General features: G+C 37.6%; 2 protein-coding genes across 4 annotated transcripts in view; one reads left to right on the top strand and one right to left on the bottom strand.

The window, feature by feature from the left end:
* Positions 1-20,382, top strand: part of LOC116429471 (uncharacterized) — a 91,219-nt gene extending 70,837 nt beyond the window's left edge. The window contains exons 2-6 of the mRNA XM_031982464.2: positions 16,274-16,488; positions 17,437-17,607; positions 19,239-19,383; positions 19,463-19,561; positions 19,980-20,382. Of these exons, the coding sequence (XP_031838324.1) occupies positions 16,373-16,488; positions 17,437-17,607; positions 19,239-19,383; positions 19,463-19,561; positions 19,980-20,243 (795 nt within the window). The 5' untranslated portion in view covers positions 16,274-16,372 and the 3' untranslated portion in view covers positions 20,244-20,382. The remainder of the gene's footprint in view (positions 1-16,273; positions 16,489-17,436; positions 17,608-19,238; positions 19,384-19,462; positions 19,562-19,979) is intronic.
* galene (potassium two pore domain channel subfamily K member galene) lies at positions 100-24,469 on the bottom strand. 3 transcript variants are annotated; one of them, XM_076372296.1, is made up of 14 exons: positions 24,090-24,469; positions 23,911-24,012; positions 23,533-23,654; positions 22,687-22,930; positions 21,813-21,932; positions 21,610-21,736; positions 9,051-9,177; positions 8,250-8,351; positions 8,057-8,179; positions 6,311-6,465; positions 5,554-5,718; positions 4,360-4,605; positions 3,094-3,369; positions 100-1,228 (listed from the first exon to the last, which is right to left on the bottom strand). In XM_076372296.1, the coding sequence occupies exons 4-14, from the start codon at positions 22,882-22,884 to the stop codon at positions 909-911; spliced, it is 1,959 nt and encodes a 652-aa protein (XP_076228411.1). In that variant the 5' UTR covers positions 22,885-22,930; positions 23,533-23,654; positions 23,911-24,012; positions 24,090-24,469; the 3' UTR covers positions 100-908. The 3 variants fall into 3 exon arrangements, with proteins under 3 accessions (XP_076228411.1, XP_031838303.1, XP_076228416.1); XM_031982443.2 differs by having other exon boundaries at positions 23,911-24,469; XM_076372301.1 differs by lacking the exons at positions 23,533-23,654; positions 23,911-24,012; positions 24,090-24,469 and having other exon boundaries at positions 22,687-23,493.
* Between the last annotated feature and the right edge of the window lie 96 nt (positions 24,470-24,565).

The following is a 24,565-nucleotide window of genomic DNA, read 5'->3' as shown; positions in this document are numbered from 1 at the left end:
TTGTATCGAACCAACGAATCGTTTGAACAAGATTCTAGAGCAGGTTTTTTAACTTTGACGAGTATACACGTCATCGTAAAGCTTGACATGGTACTAATTCTTTCAGCGAATTCTTTATTTTGTCACGTAAACATGCAATTCTTTGTTTCGCTTTGATCTTTCATTAACACGTTGAGTGCCATGGGCGTCACTGATGACCCCCAATCGAATCGACATACTTTAGTGCGCTCAATGAAACGATGATTATTAAGCTATAACTTATGATTTTTGTAATTTTGTTTGCTGTCAGATCTATAATTCTGTTTAGTGCGGCCTAATCGGCAATCGAAGGGAGTAAGAATCAAACTAGACCAGAATACTAAAATCATTTCTTCCAAGTACCAAACACTTCAAAATACAAGTAGTAACCAAACTTAAAATATAATTCGTCGGAATCTTCAAGGTTTCAATAAATGGGGAACAAGAATTTCGATTCCGTCGTAGAATACTAAAATCATTTCTCCCAAGTACCAAGCACTTCAAAATTCGAGTAGTAACCAAACATAAAATATAATTCGTCGGAATCTTCTTAAGTCTCTTCTCTTCTCTAAGTTTCAACAATTAGAGAACAAGAATTTTAAAATCCGTCGTAGAATAGTAAAATCATTTCTCCCAAGTACCAAGCACTTCAAAATAAGAGCAAATAACCAAACATAAAACATAATTCCTCGGAATCTTCAGAGTTTCAATAATTGGGGAACAAGAATTTCGAAATCCGTCTTAGCGACGTATTCGATGGTTCTGGTCGTAAGAAATATCTGGCTGGAGGAGGTTCGACGGGAGAAAAAGGAGCAGTTCGGCTACGAACGGCTTGGCGTGGGCGTGGGCGGGGGCTGTCGGTAAATAAAAGAAATTCGGGACGCGAAAGGTTACGCGACGGAGATTCCGCGAGCGTTCCTCGGCATCGAGTGACATCGAGGGGTATCGAGGACGTAGCCCTCGAGCTCGTTGTCGACCTCGTCGTTGTATTCAGCGTCGTACGCGTCGTAGTCGTCCGCTTCTTCCTCGTCGTCACTCTCTTTGATGATCCCGAGGCTCTTCGCGACGTTCTTCACGTTGTTGATGACCTCCTCTTGCACCAGATTGAAGCTCATCGCCAGCAAAGCAATTCCAAATAACAAGTACAACGAGCAAACCGCGATCCCTTTGTGCGCGTCGAGCTTGTACGCCGGCACGAAGTCACCGAACCCTGCAACCCCCATCGATTCATCGATCGACGGTGCGAACAGCGTCGATCGCTGCGATTCTCTCGCTTCCATTTCGAACGGTCAACACTGACCGGTCAAACGATCGGTTTTAACGCTAGATTTACGGACATTTGTCATTCAGTTCCTTCTGTCAGCCGAGTAGACATTGATATTCATTTACCCCTTGTAGTATTTACTTTTGCAACTAAACTCGTGTAATATTTTACTATTGACAATTTGGAAGAAATGCAACAAAATTTTCCGTTCTACTTCAAGTGGAAATTTCATTTGAAGATAATACATTGATAATAGCGAAATATTTGTTTGTTTTGATCCGTGGGTAATGAACGACATTGATTGTTGTTAAATTAGTCTAGAAATCTTCGTCACGAGTCTCACTCGTCATTGTACGGCAAGGGGTTAACACGTTGAATGCCACGGGGGTCACCGATGACCCCCAATCAAATCGACTTACTTTAGTTCGCTCAATTAACACTAGAACTGCCGTGCCAGTCAAAATGACTGGTTTCAGTTTTTCTGTTTCGCAATTATTGATATCTTCGAAGCATTGAATATTCGAAATGATTTTGAAAATAAATAGTTTCACTTGAATACTATAATGAATGTCTGAAGAAACCGAAAATAATCTATTACTACAACATTCATAGCGATTACATTTCAATCGTATCAAATGCTCGGTAGTTCTAGTGTTAAACGATGATTATTCGAAAATATTTCTGTATTGTAAATAATACTAATGCGGTGACATTCAGATGAACGTGCAATAATAACAATGCAATTCGATCGAATGATTTAATATTATATTTTTTCATTTTGTGTATTTCGTTCTATAAAATCGTGCGGCATTCAACGTGTTAATTTAGATTTTAGAAGTGAGTTTAACAGTAGATAATTAGGGTATATATTTGTGTAACTGCATCGATGATCGACTCAAAAATTTACTAATTATTTATTACATTCAACATGAAGCAAATTGACTCGTTCCGTAAATCTAGTGTTAACACTATTTCTATCGAAGGTGTCAGAAGTCGCCTTTGCAAATTTTAACTTAACCCTTTGCACTCGAGAGGCGACTCTCAGTCATTTATTTCGATATACCAAAATTCTAAAGTCTTCCATGAAATATTAAGCTTCTATCTATAAACATGTGAAATATTGAAGCGATAACGTTGTGCTTAACTTATGTGTATTCTGTTATTCAATTCTCATTCAGTTCGTTTCAAAGAATGTCGTCTCTCTGAAAGACTTCCGAGTGCAAGGGGTTAAAATTATCTTCTCAGACTAATCATTTTTCCTCAGGGGAATTTTGGACATTTCCTACAGTTAATTGTATAATCGTTATTGAAGTTGAACAGTCGATTTAGAATGTACAACTGAATCTGGAAAATTGTAAGTTAAAGTTGCAAAAGGTGTCTTTCGGTGGAAATAGTGTTAAAGTTTGATAGAAAATTTTCAAAAATTTTCTATGATTCACTTAACCCTCTATAGGCCTGTGCAACTTTGTACTCTCATGTCAACATATTGGCACCTTGTTGATTTATTCAATTTTTCATAGCAAAGTGATGAATGAAATTAAGCAATTAATTAACTGAATGTCATTGTAACTTAAAAATTACAAGGTACACTCGTCTTCATAGAATTATCAAAACTGTTGAATAGATTATTAACTTGTATTTATACACTGATATTTATTAATCTTATATCACATACAGCTTTTTATTGTCGCGAACAAAAATTCGGCCTATAGTGGGTTAACGTTGTACCAATGGAAAATATTAAAATTAAGATACTGGAATGAATTCCGAGTAAGTAGGTAGATTATTGACGTGAATGTTGTGCGACGTACCGATTGTGGTAAGTGTGATGAAGCAAAAGTAAGCGGAATCTAGGAACGGCCATTGTTCCCAGGCACTGAAGAGGAACGCGCCGCCGAATATATAACTGACCACCAGGAACACGCACAGCCAAATGGGCACAGGTTTAATCGGCTGTCTGTAGTCTTCTGTGGTCGTATAATACTCGTAATCCGAATCGAAATCGTCCGCGTAATATTGCCTATGAATTGGCAGGCCCGTGGCCGACATTACTTCCGGTGACAGTGTGTCCCGTCGGTAGGAACGAGCTGGAAAAGGTAATTCGTAAAACATGTATGTAGCATCTTCTAAAATAAATCTCCTTAAATAAAATTATCATTGTATATATATATTTCATAGCCACAATTTTACATACCTAATCGACCCAAAATATTTATATCTACTTTAGTAAATCTATATTTGCTAACTCTAAATTTTTTGTGAAATAATTTATCTTCTAAAATAATCAATGTTTCATAAATGGTACAATGGAAATCACGCAAAATAAATAAATAAATAAACTACAGCTCAATCGAATTTTCTAAATACATGTATTTCCGATCTCAATCTTTTAATTATAGAAACTATAGATGCAAGTATTCAATTTTAAAGATAGACTTTCTGATCTATCAATTTTCTAATCTAGTAATGTACTTCATTAATCTAATCTAATTAAAGGATCTATACCTTTGAAATTGAATATTCATATATATTGGTTGATGATTTATTATTTCAAGTGTGTATGATTCATTTCCTGTTGATTAATATTTTATATTCTAAGAACTGGTCTCGACCTGTTAATGTAAAATTAAATCTGACGTAAGTGAATTTTAATTCAACAATCACATCTTCCGTTAGTCATATATTATATAAATGTGACTATTTCTGATTGGTTTAATTCAGTTCAATTCAGTGTTTTCGCAGTTTTAATACATTTTCTTAGAAATACGCGTGGACGCAAAATTCTGCCGTAATCAAAGGGTTAACCCTTTGCACTCGAAAGTTTCTCATTAGAAATATTTCAACGTCTTCTGATGAGATAGAGAGGGTATTTTGTGAAACTAACTCGACGAGAAATCACACTTACGTCGAGGGACGAAGCTATTTTGTTCGAATATTTCTCAAATTGATGCATTGTACGAAGTTTAATATTAAGTATCAAATTTTATAATTTTACTGTATGAAATCAATTGGTGAGTGTGAAGCACCTCTCGAGTGCAAATGGTTAATAAAGTTGCATATTATTTTCTTATACTTGCCAGCAGGATAATTGCTCCTGTAACGCCTGGACCTTGATGACGGATGTCTCCTCCAGTTCTCCATCTCCAAGTAAGCCGACGACTGTCGCAGGGGTGGCGCCAAGTTCGTTTTGTAGTTCGTGGTGGCACCTTCGACGGACAGACATCTTCTTGGCAACGACCTTGTGGTGTACTGAACTTGCTTCTCGACGTTGTCAACGTTTTCCGTTGTTTCGATGACCCGCAACTTGCCCGACTTGTCGGTTACTAACATTGAAAAGATATTATTTAACACGTTGACTGCCATGGGGGTCACCGGTGACCCCCGACCAAATCGAATTACTATAGTTCACTCAATGAAACGACGATTATATGAAAACATTTCTATATTATAAATAATGCTGCATAATACAGCGACATTCAGCTAGACGAACGTGGAATAGTAACAATGCAATTCGATCAAATGATTTAACACTAGGTTTACGGAACGCGTCAAATTGACGGATATTGGATTTTAGAAATATTATTCTGTAAATGTTTTCGCCGATTTTGATTGATCCGATCACACTGACATGTACCCCAATTACCTACTATCAAATCTCCAGTTTCCACAAACTAAATAAACGAGCATCAATTCTTTTAGGAATAATAGAATGAAGTGTACAATAAATGCCCGTAAACCTAGTGTTAATATTATATTTTTCCATTCGGCGTGTTTTCCTCTGTGAAATCGTACGGCGCTCAACGTGTTAACTCTTAGCACTCCAGATGGTTTTGTAATCTGTCAGCAACTGCAACTAATTTTTATGGTATCTCCAGTGAAAATGAAAAATACTATAACATACTTTCGATCTTTTAATAAAAATCTAATAATTGATAATATAAAGTCTAATAATATTAGGGTAGTTTCTCTAATTCATTAAAATATTGAATGTTATAACTGGTGCAATAGTGGAGCCTACAGAGTTCAACGTGTTAACACGTCAAATGCCATGTCAGTCACCGAAGACCGACACTTCCGAATTGCTAGAAAATAATTATATGTAAATTAAGTGTTTAACAACGTAAGTTGACAACTATAAAAATTAGTTGCAGTTGCTGATAGATTACAAAACCATCTGGAGTGCTAACGGTTGAAACATTTATATATTCCTTGAGAAGACTCGTTGGAGGAAAGAAAAACCGGAAACTGGGAAGGGAGTTGAATATATTCACCTTCGTTTCCGGCGGAAGTCTGCCATCGTTGCAGCTCGTTCTCCAAGTCGTGCAGAGCGTATTTGTTGCACAAAACCGACGAACGATCCGTGTCATTCGACGCACGGTTCATTAACAATCTTCTGTCCAGCGACTGCGTCATTTTGGGACTGGCTGAATGCAATCCTTAATTAGAAAAAACCACTGTTTGTCGTACAAGAATTACACATTACTTCATTTACTATTTCTTTGTCTCGGTTAGTAACTCTCTAAGAGGACTTTTCATTATATCTTTTCGTTTTTAGTCTCGTCTAACATCAACACATTGTACAAATCCAAAGAAAAGTTACAAAATCGAATTCCTCATTCTATTTTGTAAGTTACAAATTTCGGTTTGATCGATGTTTAACACTAGATTCACGGACGTTTATTCTACACTTCATTCTATTGGTTCTAAAACTACGTGTTCGCCTATATAAATCGAGAAAATTGTAATTTCAAAGCTAGAGGATTACAATACGTATTCGCACAATTGCACGAATCGGAGTCGACGTAAAGTGCTACTAAATAACGTTTAAAGAATTCAATACCCGTCAAATTGGCGGGTTCTGGGAATCTAGTGTAAAATGTATCAATGTAACCGACGCTCGCGTTTCTAGTAGCTGAAATTTAGCCAGCGTACAATGTGTTAAGTTATCTTACTATTACTTTACGTGGGAAACGGTAGAAACTCTTGTATTATCGCGAGAACCTTGGAAACACAGATATATTTGAATACCTCCAGTTGTTCTCGGGGATTCGGCGGGTATGTCTGAGTATCGTGAAACCGTCGCGGATTTAAATCCAATATTTGGGCTCAAATTTGACGCTCCCGGCGACTGATAAAGGCCCAACCTCTTCTGCTCCATGTCCTCGTAACGTCGGGAATTGTACCTCCATTGCGATAAAAATTGTCTTGAGAAATTCGTTTCATTGGAATTGCCGGTATTAAGGTCGTGTTAACCCCTTGGCCTATGATTTCTTTCTCAACTCGGATCGATACGGCTACTTTGTCATTAATAATTTATTGGAAAAAGAGAAAAATTCTAAGCATATGTTATGCTTATATTTCCTTTTATAATAGTTGATTACAAACTTTGTATAATAGTTGATTACAGAGGAATAATATTTACTTTGAATTCGAATGAACTGAGTAACATATATGTATTTGTTGAATCATGTTGAAAATCTTCACCACGAGTCTCACTCGTTATTATAGAGCAATGGGTTAACACTTTCTTAACCGGCAATTTTACGCAGAAACTATCCCATATCGCCGGTTATTATTCCGTAATTAAATATGAAAATGAAATAATCTAAATAAAGTTTAACAAATTGCGTACCGGCTACTTTCTAGAAAACTGAATTGTTCGGTTTTATATAAAGACACTTAGCTATACAACTTCGCTAATTACCACAGCATTGGAAAAAATATAAAATTTGATACGAATTGATTATTTATTTAAAATACATTACATAACAATATGATATCTGAGTTTTTCTATCTATAGTGTTATAAGTTGACCTCAGTGAAAATTGCCATGCGCACAATTCAGTTTTCTGAAAATTAGCCGGTACGCAATGTGTTAATTGGATATAGTAGAATTAGAAAGCTTTATGTATAATATTAAATTGTTTTGAATAGATTGATATGTGAAATATGAAATATTGTGTTTCTTGTTACTATGTTTCTTAATAGTGAAGAATGTTAATTTATTTCATTGGATTGATGAATATTCCTAGTGAAAAATTATCGAGCGTAAAGAGTGTAGAATGAAGATATGTGTAATAATAATTTTATATTCAAAATGGAAGATAGGAGAGTAATGTGAAATATGAAAATATAGCTTTGTTTCTTGATGTTCATGGTTTCTTAACCCTTTGCACTCAAGGGACGACTCTCAGTCGCCATTCGATTGAACACAACAAAATTGTAAACTGGAAAATTCAATATAAAATGTTGAATCAAGTATTAACAAATGAAACAAAAATAAAACAACTCTGCCCCATAATTTATGTAAGATGTTTCTTTATCTAAGTTGCAAATAATATTGTTAATATTTCGTCAGAAAATAATGAATGCTTGTAATGAAAAATATTGTCGAGTGCAAAGGGTTAATAGTGGATATCGAATTTATTTTGTTGGATCGATGTTTGATGTTCATGGTTTCTTAATAGTAAATGTCTAATGTCTCTAAATATGAATGTCGTTTCTTACCAGTGAAAAATTATCGAGTGTTAAGAGTTTAGAATGAAGATACGTGTAATAATAATTTTGTATTCGAAATGGAAGATAGGAGACTGACGTGAAATATGAAAAATAGAGAAAAAATTGTTGAAATTGTAGGGGGTAATGATATCAATATTCATGTGTTTATATAATTATTATCACTTAATTCGTAAACTCCGGTCATCGGTGACCTAGCAGTCAACGTGTTGAAAAGCGGTTTATGCACTCGGTAATTCTAGCGTCAATTCGTCATACTTGCTGTCCACGTCGGAGAAAGAGGATCTCGTCATGCATTCTGAGAGGCCGAGCGCCGAATCCGCGGATCTCTCGCTGATCCTTATGGACCGTCGAAAGCCGCCCCTACTTCCGCCGTACCGTCTGCCGGAAATTCACTCTCGTTACATTACGTGTGTATCGATCCCAGATTACCCACTTTGCCGATAGTTACCCTGGCTGCCGCGCGGAATAGGATCTGCCGAAATGGGACCTCGGTCGCCTCTTCTTCGGCGGCTTTGTGCACACATAGCAGCAGACCCTCCAATACAGGAATCTGGAAAATGGTGATGACTCTAACCGCGATAATGATAACACGACGTTGTTGGAACTAGTACACACGAGGGGACATCTGTGTAAAGAATATATAAAGGGACTGATTCTGCTCGCGACGCGTTGATGTCAGTTATTCTATACTCGCGGAGATATTGGAGCAACTTGGGTACGTGTTTAGGAAAATGGTGAATTCACGTTTGTTAGAAATTTTATTGTATTGAGGGAAATGGGAAACTTGATAGATATTACATTTTACTGCGTTGAGGAAGGTGGTGAATTTGTTAGAAATTATATTTTATTATATTGAGGAAAACAGCAAATCTGTTAGAAATTACATTTTATTATATTGAGAAAAATAGCAAATCTAAATAGAAATCCTAAGTTCGTCAAAAATGACATATTGCATCTAGAAAACTGATAAATTAAAATCTATTCGAAGTCCCAATACATTTAAAAAAATGATAAATTCGATAGAACGATGTAATATTAAATGAACTCTAAGCTCTTAATTACCCAATCTTCTTCAATATCACTACGGCGATCAGGTTTTTCCCTTCGATTATTCAATTCGAAGAATTACCGACCACTGGGATCCCCGTTTTTCTAACGGGCGCAATATTTCCAAGGCAAAATATTGCCCAGTAAAAATTCACTTCGCGGGAGAGTTAACTGTCATTGCACCCGGCGGGATTATAATTACCTGAAACTCGACGCCATGATGTCGCCGATGTTGGAAAGGCACAGCAGCATCAGGGGAATCCCCAAGATGGCGTAAAATATGGTCACGACTTTCCCGTTCTTGGTCTTCGGGGCGATGTGGCCGTACCCTGTCGGCCGAGCCGCGCTCGATTACCCTTGCGTAATTTCCCGGTTGCGTAAAGTGTAAGTTAATTGTCGGCCGAGTCTCAAACCGGGAATTTAAAATGAGGCGCCTTTGGGGAAGTCAACGACCCCGCCGCAATTTCGTTCGGCGACAGAATTTTCCCTGCTTTTCAGAGCCCGGCCGGAAACGCGAGCGAAAAAAATGCGAAATTACCTCGCGCCGCTTCGGATTAAACTGTTCGACGTATTTCGTGTAACAAATTTCATGCGAGATATAATTATCGCACGGGAAAATCAATGTTTCAATTCACATTTCAGCCAATTCAAAGCGGAGTCTATTTTTTCTTAGTCAAAGTGTTGCGAATTCGAATAAAGACATTATTCGCCATCGATTATAATTAACTCTGCATTCTTAGGCTCAATGATAATATTCATAGTATTAAATATTTTAATACGTTCGCTACCAGCTTATTTCGATGACAGTTTCCTCAATTATTCCTTCGATCCAATAAATCCAAAATATTCGAAAAATGAAACTGAAACGAGTCACTGAGTTCCTAAATAAATGTCGTGGTTTATAATTTCTAATAACAATATCTCGTTTTCATTATGTAAAATACGGCCGACAAATATATAACACTAATAACGAATGTGTTAACGAATTTCGATTTGAAAATACTATTCTAATATCATCGCACTTGTTCCACGCACACTTTGCCCTAACAAAGAAAATAAAGAATCTAAGCAATCTTATGGCGTAACATTCGTTTGATTTGCTATTTTAACCAGTTAAGTGTGGAATTATTTTGAAAAATCTCTCATTGTGCTAACGAAATTAAAAGTAAAACTAAAGCGAAACGAAGAAGAATTACATGTTTGTCTCAAAAAATATATAATCCATCGTTGGAAAAGTTAGCACCGTTAAGAGTTTTAAGATGACGTGTATACTCGTCAACCACGGGTTAACTAATTAAAATGTTCTGAAGATTCTGATACGTCGGACAATAGGCTGAGTCTGATTACCGAACCGATTACGTGTCTCCTTGGTTGTTTCCTCGAATTTTACGTTTCACGATTGAATACCGAGTGTTCCTCGATTCTTTCCTATTTCGGATCATTGTTACAGCGAAAAAGGAGTGACGAAGTTGCGAAGGTACGGATAGAAGGAGTTCACCTTGATTCGTCGGAAGGTGGACGCCCTCTGAACAGTTCCGTGGCGTTGCGTCGCGTCGCGGGGGAAGGTGGGACTGTACAACGTGTAAATTCCTAGGCAAACGAAACTCGTGAAGTCCGCGAGAGGCGTCGAGGCAAGGTTAATATTCGGAAGTGCCATCGAGGTCCAGTCTAGCGATTTCGCAATCGACCTTCGACAGACGTTCTCCGCATCTCGCGGAATCATCTACTAGTCTGGGTCAAGGTCGCCGGGATTTCGCCTTCGAGAGCTTTTTGCGATTAGCATAATCTTACATCCGTTCTGACGCGAGTTCCTCGCAGCGTTTCCGATCTTTCGACGCGTGACCTTCGCATTGATGGAACAATCAACGATTTCAGGCTTAAAGATTGATCTTCGAGGCGAGACACTGAATCAAAATAATGTTCGATCCTTCGGGCTGTCATTACGATCGCTATTATGACAGATGAAGACTGCGATTCAATTTGACGTATATTGAATTTTATAAACGTTGCTCGGTGAGCGGTTTGATTGATCCAATTATACGAACGTGTTTCCCAATTGTACTTCGGAACGTTTAGAACTACCGAACAGTCGAATAGGCTTTTTGAAATTTATCTGTGGAAACTCCAATAGTGCTATTATTGAGATTTCTATTGTACAATTCAGTTTGCCTATTGCTGAACCAATTTCTGCAATTTCTCCGGGAATTATCTGTTGTGTTATTATGAATTAAAGAAGCAATTAGGAATGGGACATTTTAACCTCTATGGTACTTCCAGTGTTAATTCCTAAGATCTAAATGATCGAACATTAAGTTTTCTAGAAGGAAAAGCTGCAATAGTGTAATAGAGTTAAGAAGTAAAAATGGTACTTGAAGGATTGAGTACCGAAAGTCTAAAATAACATGATGGAAATTTGAATATGTTTCAAGTGTTTTCTGCAGAGAGTGCTGTTGCATAGAAGATTTGTTGCTTTTCATGTTTTACGGTAGAGGAGGTTGGTATAGAGGATTATTTCTCAAGAACGGACGGTTGGACGAAGTAATTTAACGACTCGAAAAAGTGAGCGACGAAAAACGGACAAGATAGACCGTATCCGGCGGACGAGGGCCGATCGATCCGACACAAAAGCGGAGCGGATGTTCGACCGGCCAGTCCGATTTCGGAATGCAACTCGGTCACGCGTTATGCATCTCTGGTGCATCCTCCTTGCGCGCGATAAGTCTGCTCGAACGCGTACGCGATCGTTTTAACAGCGAAACAACCGTCAACACTGGGACCATGCTCATTAGATAGTCACTTCCTTCAACTTATAATGAATGACTCGACTTCACTTGGAAGAACGTACTCGGTGCAATAGAATTAACTACAATGGACATGGCATTAATTAACCTGTTGACCGTGGCAGACGAGTTAACTCGTCGTTACAGCAACGTCTCGCGGTAGGGATATTAACACATTGCGTACTGGTAACGAGAAATCTCGTTTTTATATAAAGACTCTCAGTTATACAATTTTGATAATTACCACAGCATTTAAGTAAATATTAACACTTTGCACTCGAAAGTTTTTCAATTGAAATATTCAATCCTTTCTAGTTAGGTGAAGACAAGATTCTTTAAAATAAATGTGGTAATAACGGTGTTTAAATATATTTTAATTTTAAAAAACACAGGAATAGATAATTGAATAAAATACAAATAAATAGAAATGATATAGCTCGCAGTGTACAGGTCTTTTCTCTTCTCAGGTCAATGCAACTCTCTCAAATCTCTCGCCACCCGCACTTAAAAATCATTCTCTCCCCCACAAGCATTCTTCTTACTCACACTTCCAACAAATTCTCAAACACACCCCACTCTCACCACCGCGCACTCATCATCCTCGCTTACGCATCCTTCGGAAAAACCCACCAACCCTTGGGCCTGGTCTCCACGAGTCCCTTTCTCTTTTATACTTTTTCAGAAAGTGTGTGAGTGAGACAAGAGTATCTGAGTATACAAATAGTGTGTGCGTTGTTTGATTAATATTTTATTGTGAGTTGTCAAGATATAATTATACTGTCTCTAATAAAATTCTCTTTCTCCTACAATATTGAACTTTCTATAATGCTTTGATACGTCAAATATTGGAATAAAATAGCTTTGTTCCTCGATATACTTCTGATTTTCTCGAGTTAGTTTCAAGGAATATCGCCTTCGCCTCGTCAGAAAATGTTAACCATTTCTAGTGAACTTCCAAATGCAAAAGTTTAAATATTTTCATTCGACATCGTCTTGTATGTAACCATTACTTTTCAGTCATTCAACAGCGTGAGTCACCAGTGACTTTACCTCCCCTACCGATCAGTTTGCACAAATATATAAACGCACCATATATTTCCCATAATTGTAAAATAAAATCGATACGATATCGTTTCGACTTGTCCGGTGGCTTCGGCGTTACAAAAAGAAGAAACAAAGGATTGAGAAAAAATAACATTGACACGGATTACCGCGAAAGCCAGGAAAGACGGTGAACGCATTGGTGCACGCGATCGTGAACGCAACTCGGTGCCACGTGGGTGGATCTTGCATGGGAGCCGCTCTTTCTCGCGGCTGTCCTTCGCTCTGGGAAAATCCCTGGGCCCGAGGAAGGGGAACGGGCCCATTGCAGGTGGTTCGCCGGCCTCTTTCTTTAAATAAAATCAGTCGAAATGTCGTAACACGTTTGCGCGAAGGAACCGGTGTCCACGCCCCGAAGGACGTCTGCATTGTTTGCACGCCATTAGGACCGCGCAAACATGAGTGAGGCTTCCCTTTACAACGTGACGCAATATCCATTAAATCTGACTATCGTGGACACATTGATCGCGTAACACGACAATCTAATCGCAGGACGTTGAACTTTTCTTGCGTCTAGCCGCGTTTCCGATGTGGCGGAAGATTTAGAAGATTAGTCGAACGTTGCAATGTAATTCTCCTTCGGATCATGAGGATTTGTTAATAATATTATATAATATTCACTGAAAAATTGAGTTTTGATAGCTTAATTGCGGGACATTGAATTTTTCTTGTTCCTAGACACGTTTTCGATGCGTTGGAAGCTTTAGAAGATTATTCGAACGTTGCAATGTAATTCTCCATCGGAACGTGAAGATTTGTTAATATTATTATATAATATTCACCGGAAAACTGAATTTTAATAGCTTAATCTTAGGACGTTAAATTTTTCTTGTTCCTAGCCGCGGTTTCCGATCTGTTGAAAGCTTTAGAAGATTATTCGAACGTTGCAATGTAATTTTCTTTTGGATCACAAAGATTTGCTATGATTGAGAGGATTTGTTAATATTATTATGTAATATTCACCGGAAAATTGAGTTTTAATAGCTTAATCGCAGGACGTTGAACTTTCCTTGCGTCTAGTCGCGTTTCCGATGTGGTGGAAGCTTTAGAAGATTATTCGAACGTTGCAATGTAATTCTCCTTCGGATCATGAAGATTTGTTAAGATTATTATATAATATTCACCGGAAAACTGAATTTTAATAACTTAATCACGAGACGTTGAACTTTTCTTGCGTCTAGCTACATTTTCGATGCATTGGAAGCTGTAACACTAGATTTACTGACATTTACTGTAGTTTGTTCTATTGTTCTCAGAAAACTTGTTATCCGTTCACTTAGATCTTAGAAATTAGAGGTCTAAGAGTAAATAATTAGGATACCTATTTGCATAACTGCGTTAATAAAAATCGACCCAAACATTTACCGAATAATACTTATAAAATTCAATAAATCAAACTGACTCGTTTCGTAAATCTAATATTAAACGATTATACGAACCAATATAATTCTCTTTCAGATCACGAAGATCTGCTTTGACCGAGAAGACTCGTTAACATCATTACATAAAGTTCACCGGTAAACTGAATTTTAATAGCTTCCCGCTCCCCAGTCTCGTATCTCGTTAAATCGTAACAAAGACACGCGCAGACGTAATCAAAGTAAAACTCGATCTTCTTAACAATAATCCTTCCTACATTCCAAAACTAACCAGTGCAATTTTCAATGAATATCATCTATCTATTCCTCCGGTCAGATTTTGAGAAGAGGACGACAGCGAAAAGGTTAATCGACGAGATCGCCACGCGCAGACGTAATCAAAGTGAAACTCTAATCTTCTTAACAATAAACCTTCCTATATTCTAAAACTAACCAGTGCGATTTTCAATGAATATCATCTATCTATTCCTCCGGTCAGATTTTGAGAAGAGAACGACAGCGAGAAGGTTAATCGACGAGATCGCCACGCAGGAGGTTGGAAATCGGGGGAAAGCGAGTTAGGGGTGGCCGCCCGTAACTTCTTCTCTCGCGGATGAAAAGTGAATTTCCTGCGGGGCTGGGTGCGCTACTGAAAATGACCTTGATCATTGAATTTTCTTGCCGGAGAGACCGTTTGATCGTGCCTCCGTGCCGCCGCCTTCGAAATAAAATTATACGGGGACCGAGTGGCCGGCCATTTTCCTTCCTCCTATCAAAGATTCCTCCCCGGGCCTCTGATACGATTTCCTCGGTCTCTCCGTGGCGATCGAACAGCGCGAGCATGTCTGTAATTTCTTTATCGCTTCGAATCGGAACCACTTTTATCAAGGACTCTTATATTTCACGAGAGAGAGAGAGAGAGAGAGAAGTTTCCCGATTTCATTACACCCCGTTCTCGCTGTAACCATTTGTTTGGTCACTCCTAGACCACCATTTGTAACCACTTCCCCATCAAATTTCCGAGGAATAATTATACTTTTGAAATCCCCCGGATTTATAGGCCACCATTATCGCTGCACCCCCAGGACAGTAGGATTCTCCTACCACCACTTTCTTTTATTTCACCCCCCTGGCACTTTGTGGTAATTTAAGCAGAATGCCTTCTGCGCGGAGAACACGCTTGTTCTCTGAATTCTTGGGGAAGACGTATAAGACTTAGTTTCTGTGGAGCCTAGGAAGCTCTTATTCTGGGGAAGGGTGAAAGATTTTATTAATCAATTTCACGTGCTGCGATGATACGTGTATGTAAATATTAAATATAGAATATTAAAGTGTATACTGTATATTATTAAATCCTTGTTTTGTAAAGTCGTTTCAATCTGAAAACTACCCTAATATTTAATAATGAATAGAAAAGTGTTGGGAAATTAGGTAGCTAATGAGCTAAATATGTAGGATTGAATATTAAGAATTTTATCAAATCTTTTTGATATAAATAATAATAGTAAATAATACCTGTACCTAAGTAATTATTAAATATAGAATATTAAAGTATACTGTACATTATTAAATGCTTATTTTGTAAAGTCGTTCCGATCTGAAAGCTACTCTAATACTCAATAATGAATGGAAAAGTTGGCAAATGAAGTAGCTAATGAGCTAAATATGTAGGATTGAATATTAAGAATTTTATCACATCTTTTTGATAGGAAAAATAATAGTAAATAATACCTGTATCTAAGTAATTATTAAATATAGAATATTAAAGTACACCATACATTATTAAATGCTTAGTTTGTAAAGTCGTTCCTTAATAATGAATAGAAAAGTGTTGGCAAATGAGGTAGCTAATGAGCTAAATATATAGGGTTGAATATTAAGAATTTTATCAAATCTTTTTAATCAGTTGACGATCCTTATCTACAGTAATGAGCAAGAAATACAGCGTAGACAGGTAACGAGCTAAACGTGTACATTAATTATTGAAATATCCGGAGCAAACACAGCGTTACCCTTGCACTTCGACATCAGTCAAAGTGTTTAGCCGGTTAAAGGGTACATCACCCCGTGCGAACGCTGTTGATGCGAGATTGCTATCGAAGGGGGCCTCGAAGCGAGCCTAGCCGTGCGTTCACCTTTCAACGGTGCATATATAAAGACACGGATTCACTTTCACTCTCGTTTAGTCGTGTGCCGGTGATATTCGGCGGTGAGCTGTGAGGCTGACCGGCTCCAACAGAGACCACGTACCTACTCGCGATCGAAAATCCCGGTGAACCGACAACATGAAGGCACTGATCCTCGTCTGTTGCGTCGCCGTCATCGAAGTGCACGCGGAAAATGACGGATGGGTTTGGAAAGACGGCCAGCAGCACGGTGAAAAGAGGAACGACGACAGAAGGTGCGTTTCACTTCTTTGAAATTCTAATTATCTTGATACGGCCGGGATTAAAGGATGTTTACTGTGCTGAGGCGTTGCTTTTCAAGTTTTAACTTCAAATATTTGGATATTTCAGTATCTTAACTTCAAATATTCGAATATTCGAATGTTTGAACTTCACGTGTTCGAATTTTCGAATGTTTTGACTTTATATATTCAAATATTTTAATATTTTAACTTCAAATATTCGAATATTTCAATATTTTGACTTCAAATATTCGAATGTTTCAATATCTTAACTTCAAATATTCGAATTTTTAATATTTTAACTTCAAATATTCGAATATTTCAATATTTTAACTTCAAATATTCAAATATTTCAATATCTTAACTTCAAATATTCGAATATTACAATATTTTAACTTCAAATATTCCAATTTTTAATATTTTAACTTCAAATATTCGAATATTTCAATATTTTGACTTCGAATATTCGAATATTTCAATATTTTAACTTCATATATTTGATTTCAATATTTTAACTTCAAATATTCAAATACTGCAATATTCTAACTTCAAATATTCAAATATACAAATATTTCAACTTCGAACATTTAAATTTTCGAATGCCTCAACTTCAAACATTCAAATACTTAAATGTTGTAACTTCAAACATTCAAACTTCCGACTGCTTCAACTTCAAACATTCAAATACTCAAATATTGTAACTTCAAACATTCAAACTTCCGACTACTTCACCTACAAACATTCAAATATCCAAATATTCCAACACGGAACATTCAAACACCGCAATCCATCATTAAACTTTGAGAACATTCCGTTCCACTTTAAGTAACCGTGTACTTGTAGTTTCAATCGACAATAAATTATCGATTCATTAATTCATTTAATACATTGCTCGTTTTACATACTCAATATACTATTACTATTCGCGTGGTCGAGTTGCAGGTACCTGATACACGAGAACCTAGAAGATTTGGAGGAGAGACCTTTGATAGGATTTAGACCACAAAATGGCGGACCTTACGGTCCTAATAGTAGACCCATTGTGCCAGCATCGTATCCTGGCAACAATGGAGTTCTTGTCGGTCCTGGCGGGCCAACTGGCATTGTAAAAAGGTATTTGTATCATCTCGTTGTATTCCAATCCAATAACTTCGTTCCTACGTTCCCTGCTTCATATTGATACTTTCTACCATCTTTACTACGAACGTATTCCGTTCACATAATGAAATCTTCCGAACATCGAATATCTTCATTTAATGTACTTTACGAAGTTTAACCAGTTAACACGTTCCGTGCCACGTGTACCATTTGTGGAGGAAATATTTTTTGTGAAACATGTGGCAAAGAATAGCAGTACACATTGCGAAACAGCGAAAACATGAAAAAATAATATCAAAATATATATAAAAGTCATCAAAAACTTTAATGTAACGTAATATTTCATTTAAAATATCAGTGCACTCATAAGCATGATATAACCGAAATTTCCAGTGGCACGGAATGTATTAACTGTGGAATTTAGTTGGAGAAACCTCTTGTTCTTCGCGCAATAAAATAAAAAAATGGAGCGTCTACTCATCGAACGCAGGACGAATGCACGTAGCGTATATTTTAACACGTTGAATGCCGTCCGATGTGATACCGCAAAATACACAAAATCGAAAGAATCAAATATTAAATCATTCGATTGAAACGCATTATTATAATTGCATCTAACTGAACATCACCGCAGTGGCATTATTTATGATACAGAAATATTTTCTAATAATCATCGTTTAACACTAGAACTACCGAGCATTTGATACGATTGAAATATAATCGCTATGAATATTGTAGTAATAGATTATTTTCGGTTTCTTCAGACATTCATTATAGTATTCAAGTGAAACCATTTATTTTCAAAATCATTTCAAATGTTCAATGCTCCGAAGATATCAATAATTGCGAAACAGAAAAACTGAAACCAGTTATTTTGACTGGCACGGCAGTTCTGGTGTTAATTGAGCGAACTGAAGTAAGTCGATTTGATTGGGGTCACCGGTGACCCCATGGCACTCAACGTGTTAATGAAAGATCAAAGCGAAACAAAGAATTACATGTTTATGTGAAAAAATAAAGAATTCGTCGCTGAAAGAATTAGTATCGCGTCGAGCTTTACGATGACGTGTATACTCGTCAAACACAGTTAACTGGTTAACCCTTTGCACCCGAAAGTTTTTCACTAGAAATATTTCAAGATTTCCTAACGGAATAAAGACAACATTTTATGAAACTAACTCGAAGAGAAATCACACGTACATCGAGGAACGAAGCTATTTTATTTCAATATTTCTCAAATTGATGCATTATACAGGGTATAATATTATTAACCCCTTGCCGTACAATGACGAGTGAGACTCGCGATGAAGATTTCTAAACCAATTTAATAACAATCAATGTTGCTCATTACCCACGGATCAAAACAAACAACTATTTTGCTATTATCAATTTATTATCTACAAACGAAATTTCCACTTCAAGTAGAATGGAAAATTTTGTTGCATTTCTTCCAAATAGTTGATAGCAAAATGTTACACGAGCTTAGTGGCAGTAGTAAATAGTACGCCAAGGGGTTAATAACAAATTTCATAGTTTTACTGTATGAAATCAAGTGGTGAGTGAGAGGCACCTCTCGAGTGCAAAGGGTTAAAGAGTTTTCGTTATATTTTCAATTGACATTCGACATGTATTTTCCGATACCGCAGACCTCCTTATTACGGGGGAGTAGACGACGGATCGTTGGAAGCCGGTTACGTGCCGCCTTGGATCAAAAATGATCCCCGATATCGAGATCTGGACGTGTGTCGGTGCAGATACAGCTTCAACTGTCCGTCCAACGGACTAAAATTCGTGAGTGTCGAGACAGGAGTGATTCCGCGTACCATACGGATATATTCCGAACGATATTCCCGAACATTTTTATTTCCAGGGAAGCTGCTCAAAGGATAAGAAGTATTGCTGCTTTAGCAGTAGGAAGTACCCGACTTTGGTCAGTGGTCCCTCCGGCGGAGGACATTTTCCGCAGCAGGTGCATTGAACAATGATTAGAAACGATCTATGATAGAGCTATAATATTTTCATGAATATTATAGCATTTAAAATAAAAAACAGAAACTAGAAAAATCAATTAACCATTACTATAATCTTCGTTATTAACCCTTTGCGGACGAACGTCGACATTTTGAGATGAAACGTTCATATTTGGAAGACTCAGGCGTATTATCGTTAAATTATTTTCAAACATATCTCGTCAGAAAATGTTGAATATTTCCATTGAAAAACTTTCGAGCGCAAAGGGTTAATACTACCGCCCACCATTGCAATTCGTGTTTACAGAAAACAGTCTTCTATATTTTCCATATTTTCAATCTCTGTATCTCGAAAAGACTGCAATGAATTTCCTTTATATCCTGGAATTAGTCTAATTGCCTCTGTGCACGTTCCAGGGCTATCCCAATAAATACGGGCCATCGGGCTTCGTGCAATCGCCGAATTACTACGGAAACCGAAGACCGCCGGGAAATTTGAACGCTGGAAACAGATACCCCCCTGGGAACTACCATTATCCTGGAGAGAGCTACAACCACTACCCGAGACCCCAAGGAAATCCTTACGGGCAAAGCCACGACTACGACGACTACGACTTGTACAGTCGATCTTTGAAGAAAAATGAAACGGAAGCCGCTGCGAACTCCGGCGAGGAGGCTTGAACGTCTTACAGTCTCCTTCCACGAGTTCGCATCCGGCTTCATAAAAGTGACTGACATTTTTTATCTATTTTGTATAGTGTAAAGAAAATACCAAAGAACGACGTGTATTTTCCAGTATTGGTTATACGAATCGAAATTACGCGAGACGCGAGCAACGCGATTAACGCGTTCAGTGCCACGTATACCATATGTTATACGCGAATTTGTGTAAGAAAATATTTTTAACATTATTTCTACCGAAGGTGTCAAATGGTATCTGAAATTTTATCTTAACACTTAGGCGACCGCCTAGAAAGAACTATAACTACAACCTTCTCCATTATCTTCAATTGTACTCATTCAATTAATTTAGTTAGAAACTATGTTTTGAAAAACAAGATCCGTATTTGATGAATTGCAAGTAATCCCACGTCAAGACTTACTAAATAACAAAAGAAAAGATAAACAGAGTAAAAGGCAATACGTTGGTTGGCTAAGTGTTAACACATTGTGCTAAATTTCAGCTACTAGAAACGCGAGCGTCGGTTATATTGATACATTTTACACTGGATTTACGGAACCCGTCAATTTGACGGGTACTGAATTCTTTAAACGTTATTTAGTGGCAGTTTACGTCGACTTTGGTTCGAGCAATTGTGCGAATACGTATTGTATTCTAGCTATATCCTCTAGCTTTGAAGTTACAATTTTCTCGATCTATATAGGCGAACACGTAGTTTCCTAGAACCAATAGAATGAAGTGTGGAATAAACATCCGTGAATCTAGTGTTAAACATCGATCAGACCGAAATATGTAACTTCCAGAAGAGAATAAGAGATTCGATTTTGTAAGTTTACTTTGGATTTGTGTTGTACATCTAAAATGTTACATGAACGTAGGATTAGCAATTAAACGATAGACTAAAAAACCCGCATTATCGCGTGCAATATATTAAAATTATCTTTCGAGTTCAGTTGTATATTCTGAATCGACCTTTCGACTTCTCCAGTACCGATTATAAAATTAACTGCAAATATGCAAAATTCAATTGAGGACAAATTATTACAGAGAGAATAATTTTAAGTTAAAACTTAATGGTATGCGTTACAAAGCAGCGAGAACGTAGAAGAGCAATTATGAAAATATATCAAAATTACCAGAAACTCGAATACAAGTTGATATTTCTCTAAAAACATCAATGCGGTTTGCAAGGAAAATATAACCGAAATGTCCGTGGCACGGAACGCGTTGAACGAATCTTTTCTGTTTTGTATTGCGTACGACACTCGTACTTACGATAAACGCGTAAACGATTGGCAATAAAAAATTGTGAATGTGAATCGAGAAAGGTTGCGCGCTATGAAATGATTGACAACGGGGACTCACCGATCGTTGTAATCACCACGATCGAGTAAAATAAAGCGCCGGCGAACGTCCACTGGATATCGTCCTCGCCCTCCCTGCCGTCCCAGCCCTCCTTCTCCATCATCCACACCAGGTTGTTCTCGAAACTCTTTGAATAGCAAATAGTCCACTCACGACAGAAAAAAAAGGGAGGATATTCGCAGGTTCAGCGTGTAACCCGTTACCTTTAACTCGCGTAAGGCTTTATCCGTCCAATTCTCGCGGATCAGGACCTCCACGTCCTTCGTGATCCTCCATAATTGCTCCGCGACGTCCCCTCTTATGTCCTTGATGCTCTTCTTTATCTGGAACGCATAGAATGAATGGTAAATGCTGTTCCAAGCTCGTGATTCTTGTTTGGTTTGCTTTGGATTTGTTAACGGCAAGAGTCGCCATTACGTGAAGTATGGAACACGGATGTGTAGAAATATCAAGTTATTGTTATTATTGTTGCTGTCGCTGGTGCTGTAGCTGTTGCTGTTGCTATTGATATTGCTATTGATATTACTATTGATATTGCTATTGATATTGCTATTGCTATTGCTATTGATATTTCTATTGGTATTTCTATTGCTATTGATATTGCTATTGATATTGCTATTGATATTGCTATTGATATTGCTATTGATATTGCTATTGATATTGCTATTGATATTGCTATTGATATTGATATTGATATTGATATTGCTACTGCTGTTGCTATTGCTATTGCTATTGATATTTCTATTGGTATTTCTATTGCTATTGATATTGCTATTGATATTTCTATTGGTATTTCTATTGCTATTGATATTGCTATTGATATTTCTATTGGTATTTCTATTGCTATTGATATTGCTATTGATATTTCTATTGGTATTTCTATTGCTATTGATATTGCTATTGCTATTGTTATTGATATTGTTACTGCTATTGTTACTGCTATTGCTATTGCTATTGCTATTGCTATTGCTATTACTATTGCTATTGATATTGTTACTGATATTTCTATTGGTATTTCTATTGCTATTGATATTTATATTGATATTGCTTTTGCCATTATTACGATTTCGGTAATACCTCCTTCTCATGCGTCGCCTCAAGCGCCTCGAACGCGTACGCGCCAATAACGCAGTACAACACCACCAACGAGATCAGGAACACGTGGGAGAAAACGCATCTGAAGAATTTCCAAAGGAGACGCAGGAACCTGATGCACTTAGAAGGTTTCTCTGCCTCCATCACGAGATCGAACGCTTCCGGTCGCTGCCGCGGCATCTTGGTTCCTCGTTCGAGGCGATCACCCTTGAATTCCTTCCCTCAACTACCCCATACACCTTTCTTACCCTTAAATTCTTCCTTACACTTTATCACTCGCCGCGCATGCTTCAAAGATTCGTTAATAAATATTCCTCTTTGCCGAAGACAACATACACTCGCACGTTATTTGCGATTTTGACGCAGGTTTCGCGGGTTTCATGGTTAATTTTAGTGTTTCAAGGTTTACGAAGACGAGTCTTGATAATCGGATGAGCGATAAAGTGATCAATCACTAATTTGATAGGTTTAATTATCTTTCAAGCGGGATAAACGAGGATTTCACCGGTGAAAGGTAATGTTTCAAGGATGACGGAGACACGTTTTCGTTGTTCGACGATCAACAGAGTGAAAAATTGTCGTTAACACGGGTTTAATTTTGTTTAAGCAGGTGTATTATGGTTCGTCCGGTTTGACATCGCGATGGCGACGCTCGAGAAACCATCCTCGACGCGAAACTGCCGCGGATACCGTGAAACACGGCCGTGTTCCGGCCGAGACGAGTGTTCCAAATTTATCCCGTCTATGCCGCCGGCGAAAACTTCGTTCCGGGGCGAGCATTTACCAGCGGTCCACCTACGACGTCGATGAAAAATACGAGTTCCTCACCTTCGATTGGTCCCTGCCTCGGCGTGTCTACGCGCCGCGTTCCTCATCTTCGCAAAATAAACACTTCCATGTCCGCGTTTCAGAGCACGCTTCTATCTGGATCATTCGAGTTCGAGGAACATCTGCGAGCGGAATCGTTAAACAATGCCATATGTTATTTATTAAATTTCTAAAATTTCTTGATTGTTGCAGTCACATTTTAATATCGTTTAATATTGGGTTGGAATTTGATATTAGGTGTTAGGGATATTAGAACATGACAATGATTGAGATATTTATTTGCAATAAATTGTTTTTTAATATTTGATAGAACGTTGGAATAACGGGATACTCGAGTATTACAAGTATTCAGTAAACAATTACATTTGTTACACTTACTTGCAGAAACGGTGAAACTATCTGTGGCCCCATCTGTGGCAGAAACGCTAAGCTACTCGTTACTTTCCTACTCCCGTTGCTAGGTGAAGCTGTTCCGCTCTTCTGGTGCTCGTTCAATTAAGAAATTAATGAATTGAAGTAAAGGAACACGTGTCTACAATTATAAATATAAAATTCACCTCGAGTTCCCTCGAATATCCTCTGTTCAGGGATTCTTTCAAATTCGATTCGCCGAGGTTCTCCACGAGGCAGCACCGCCATCTTGCAGCAACGTGATTGTGCAAAGCGGGACCGTTTGTTATTATAATTACTGTACAATCTACTATTGATAACTGAAAAAACACATAATTTACAACTACACAATCGCATACAGACAGCCAATAAATAATCAATCTTCGAAATACAGTCACGGTTTTATATAGAACTCAAGAAAATCGGTCTTCGCGAAAGACAATCCGTACGTATTATTTTCTATTCTACAGGAAGCAAAATTTGCATAAACATGTTGGCTACTATTTTCCACATCGGCAGGAAGTCAAAGTTGCATAAACACTTTCAGCAGAAACGATCAACCAAGAAATTCAACGGAACAAAGTGGGACAAAGAGCAGATACATATTACATACTTGTTTTCGTACATCGCGCGTGTGCTTACG

Source organism: Nomia melanderi, chromosome 1 (genome assembly GCF_051020985.1).
Source record: "Nomia melanderi isolate GNS246 chromosome 1, iyNomMela1, whole genome shotgun sequence".
Lineage (NCBI taxonomy): Eukaryota > Metazoa > Arthropoda > Insecta > Hymenoptera > Halictidae > Nomia > Nomia melanderi.
Note: the sequence above shows the minus strand (reverse complement) of the source record. Positions and strands in the feature narration are given on the sequence as shown.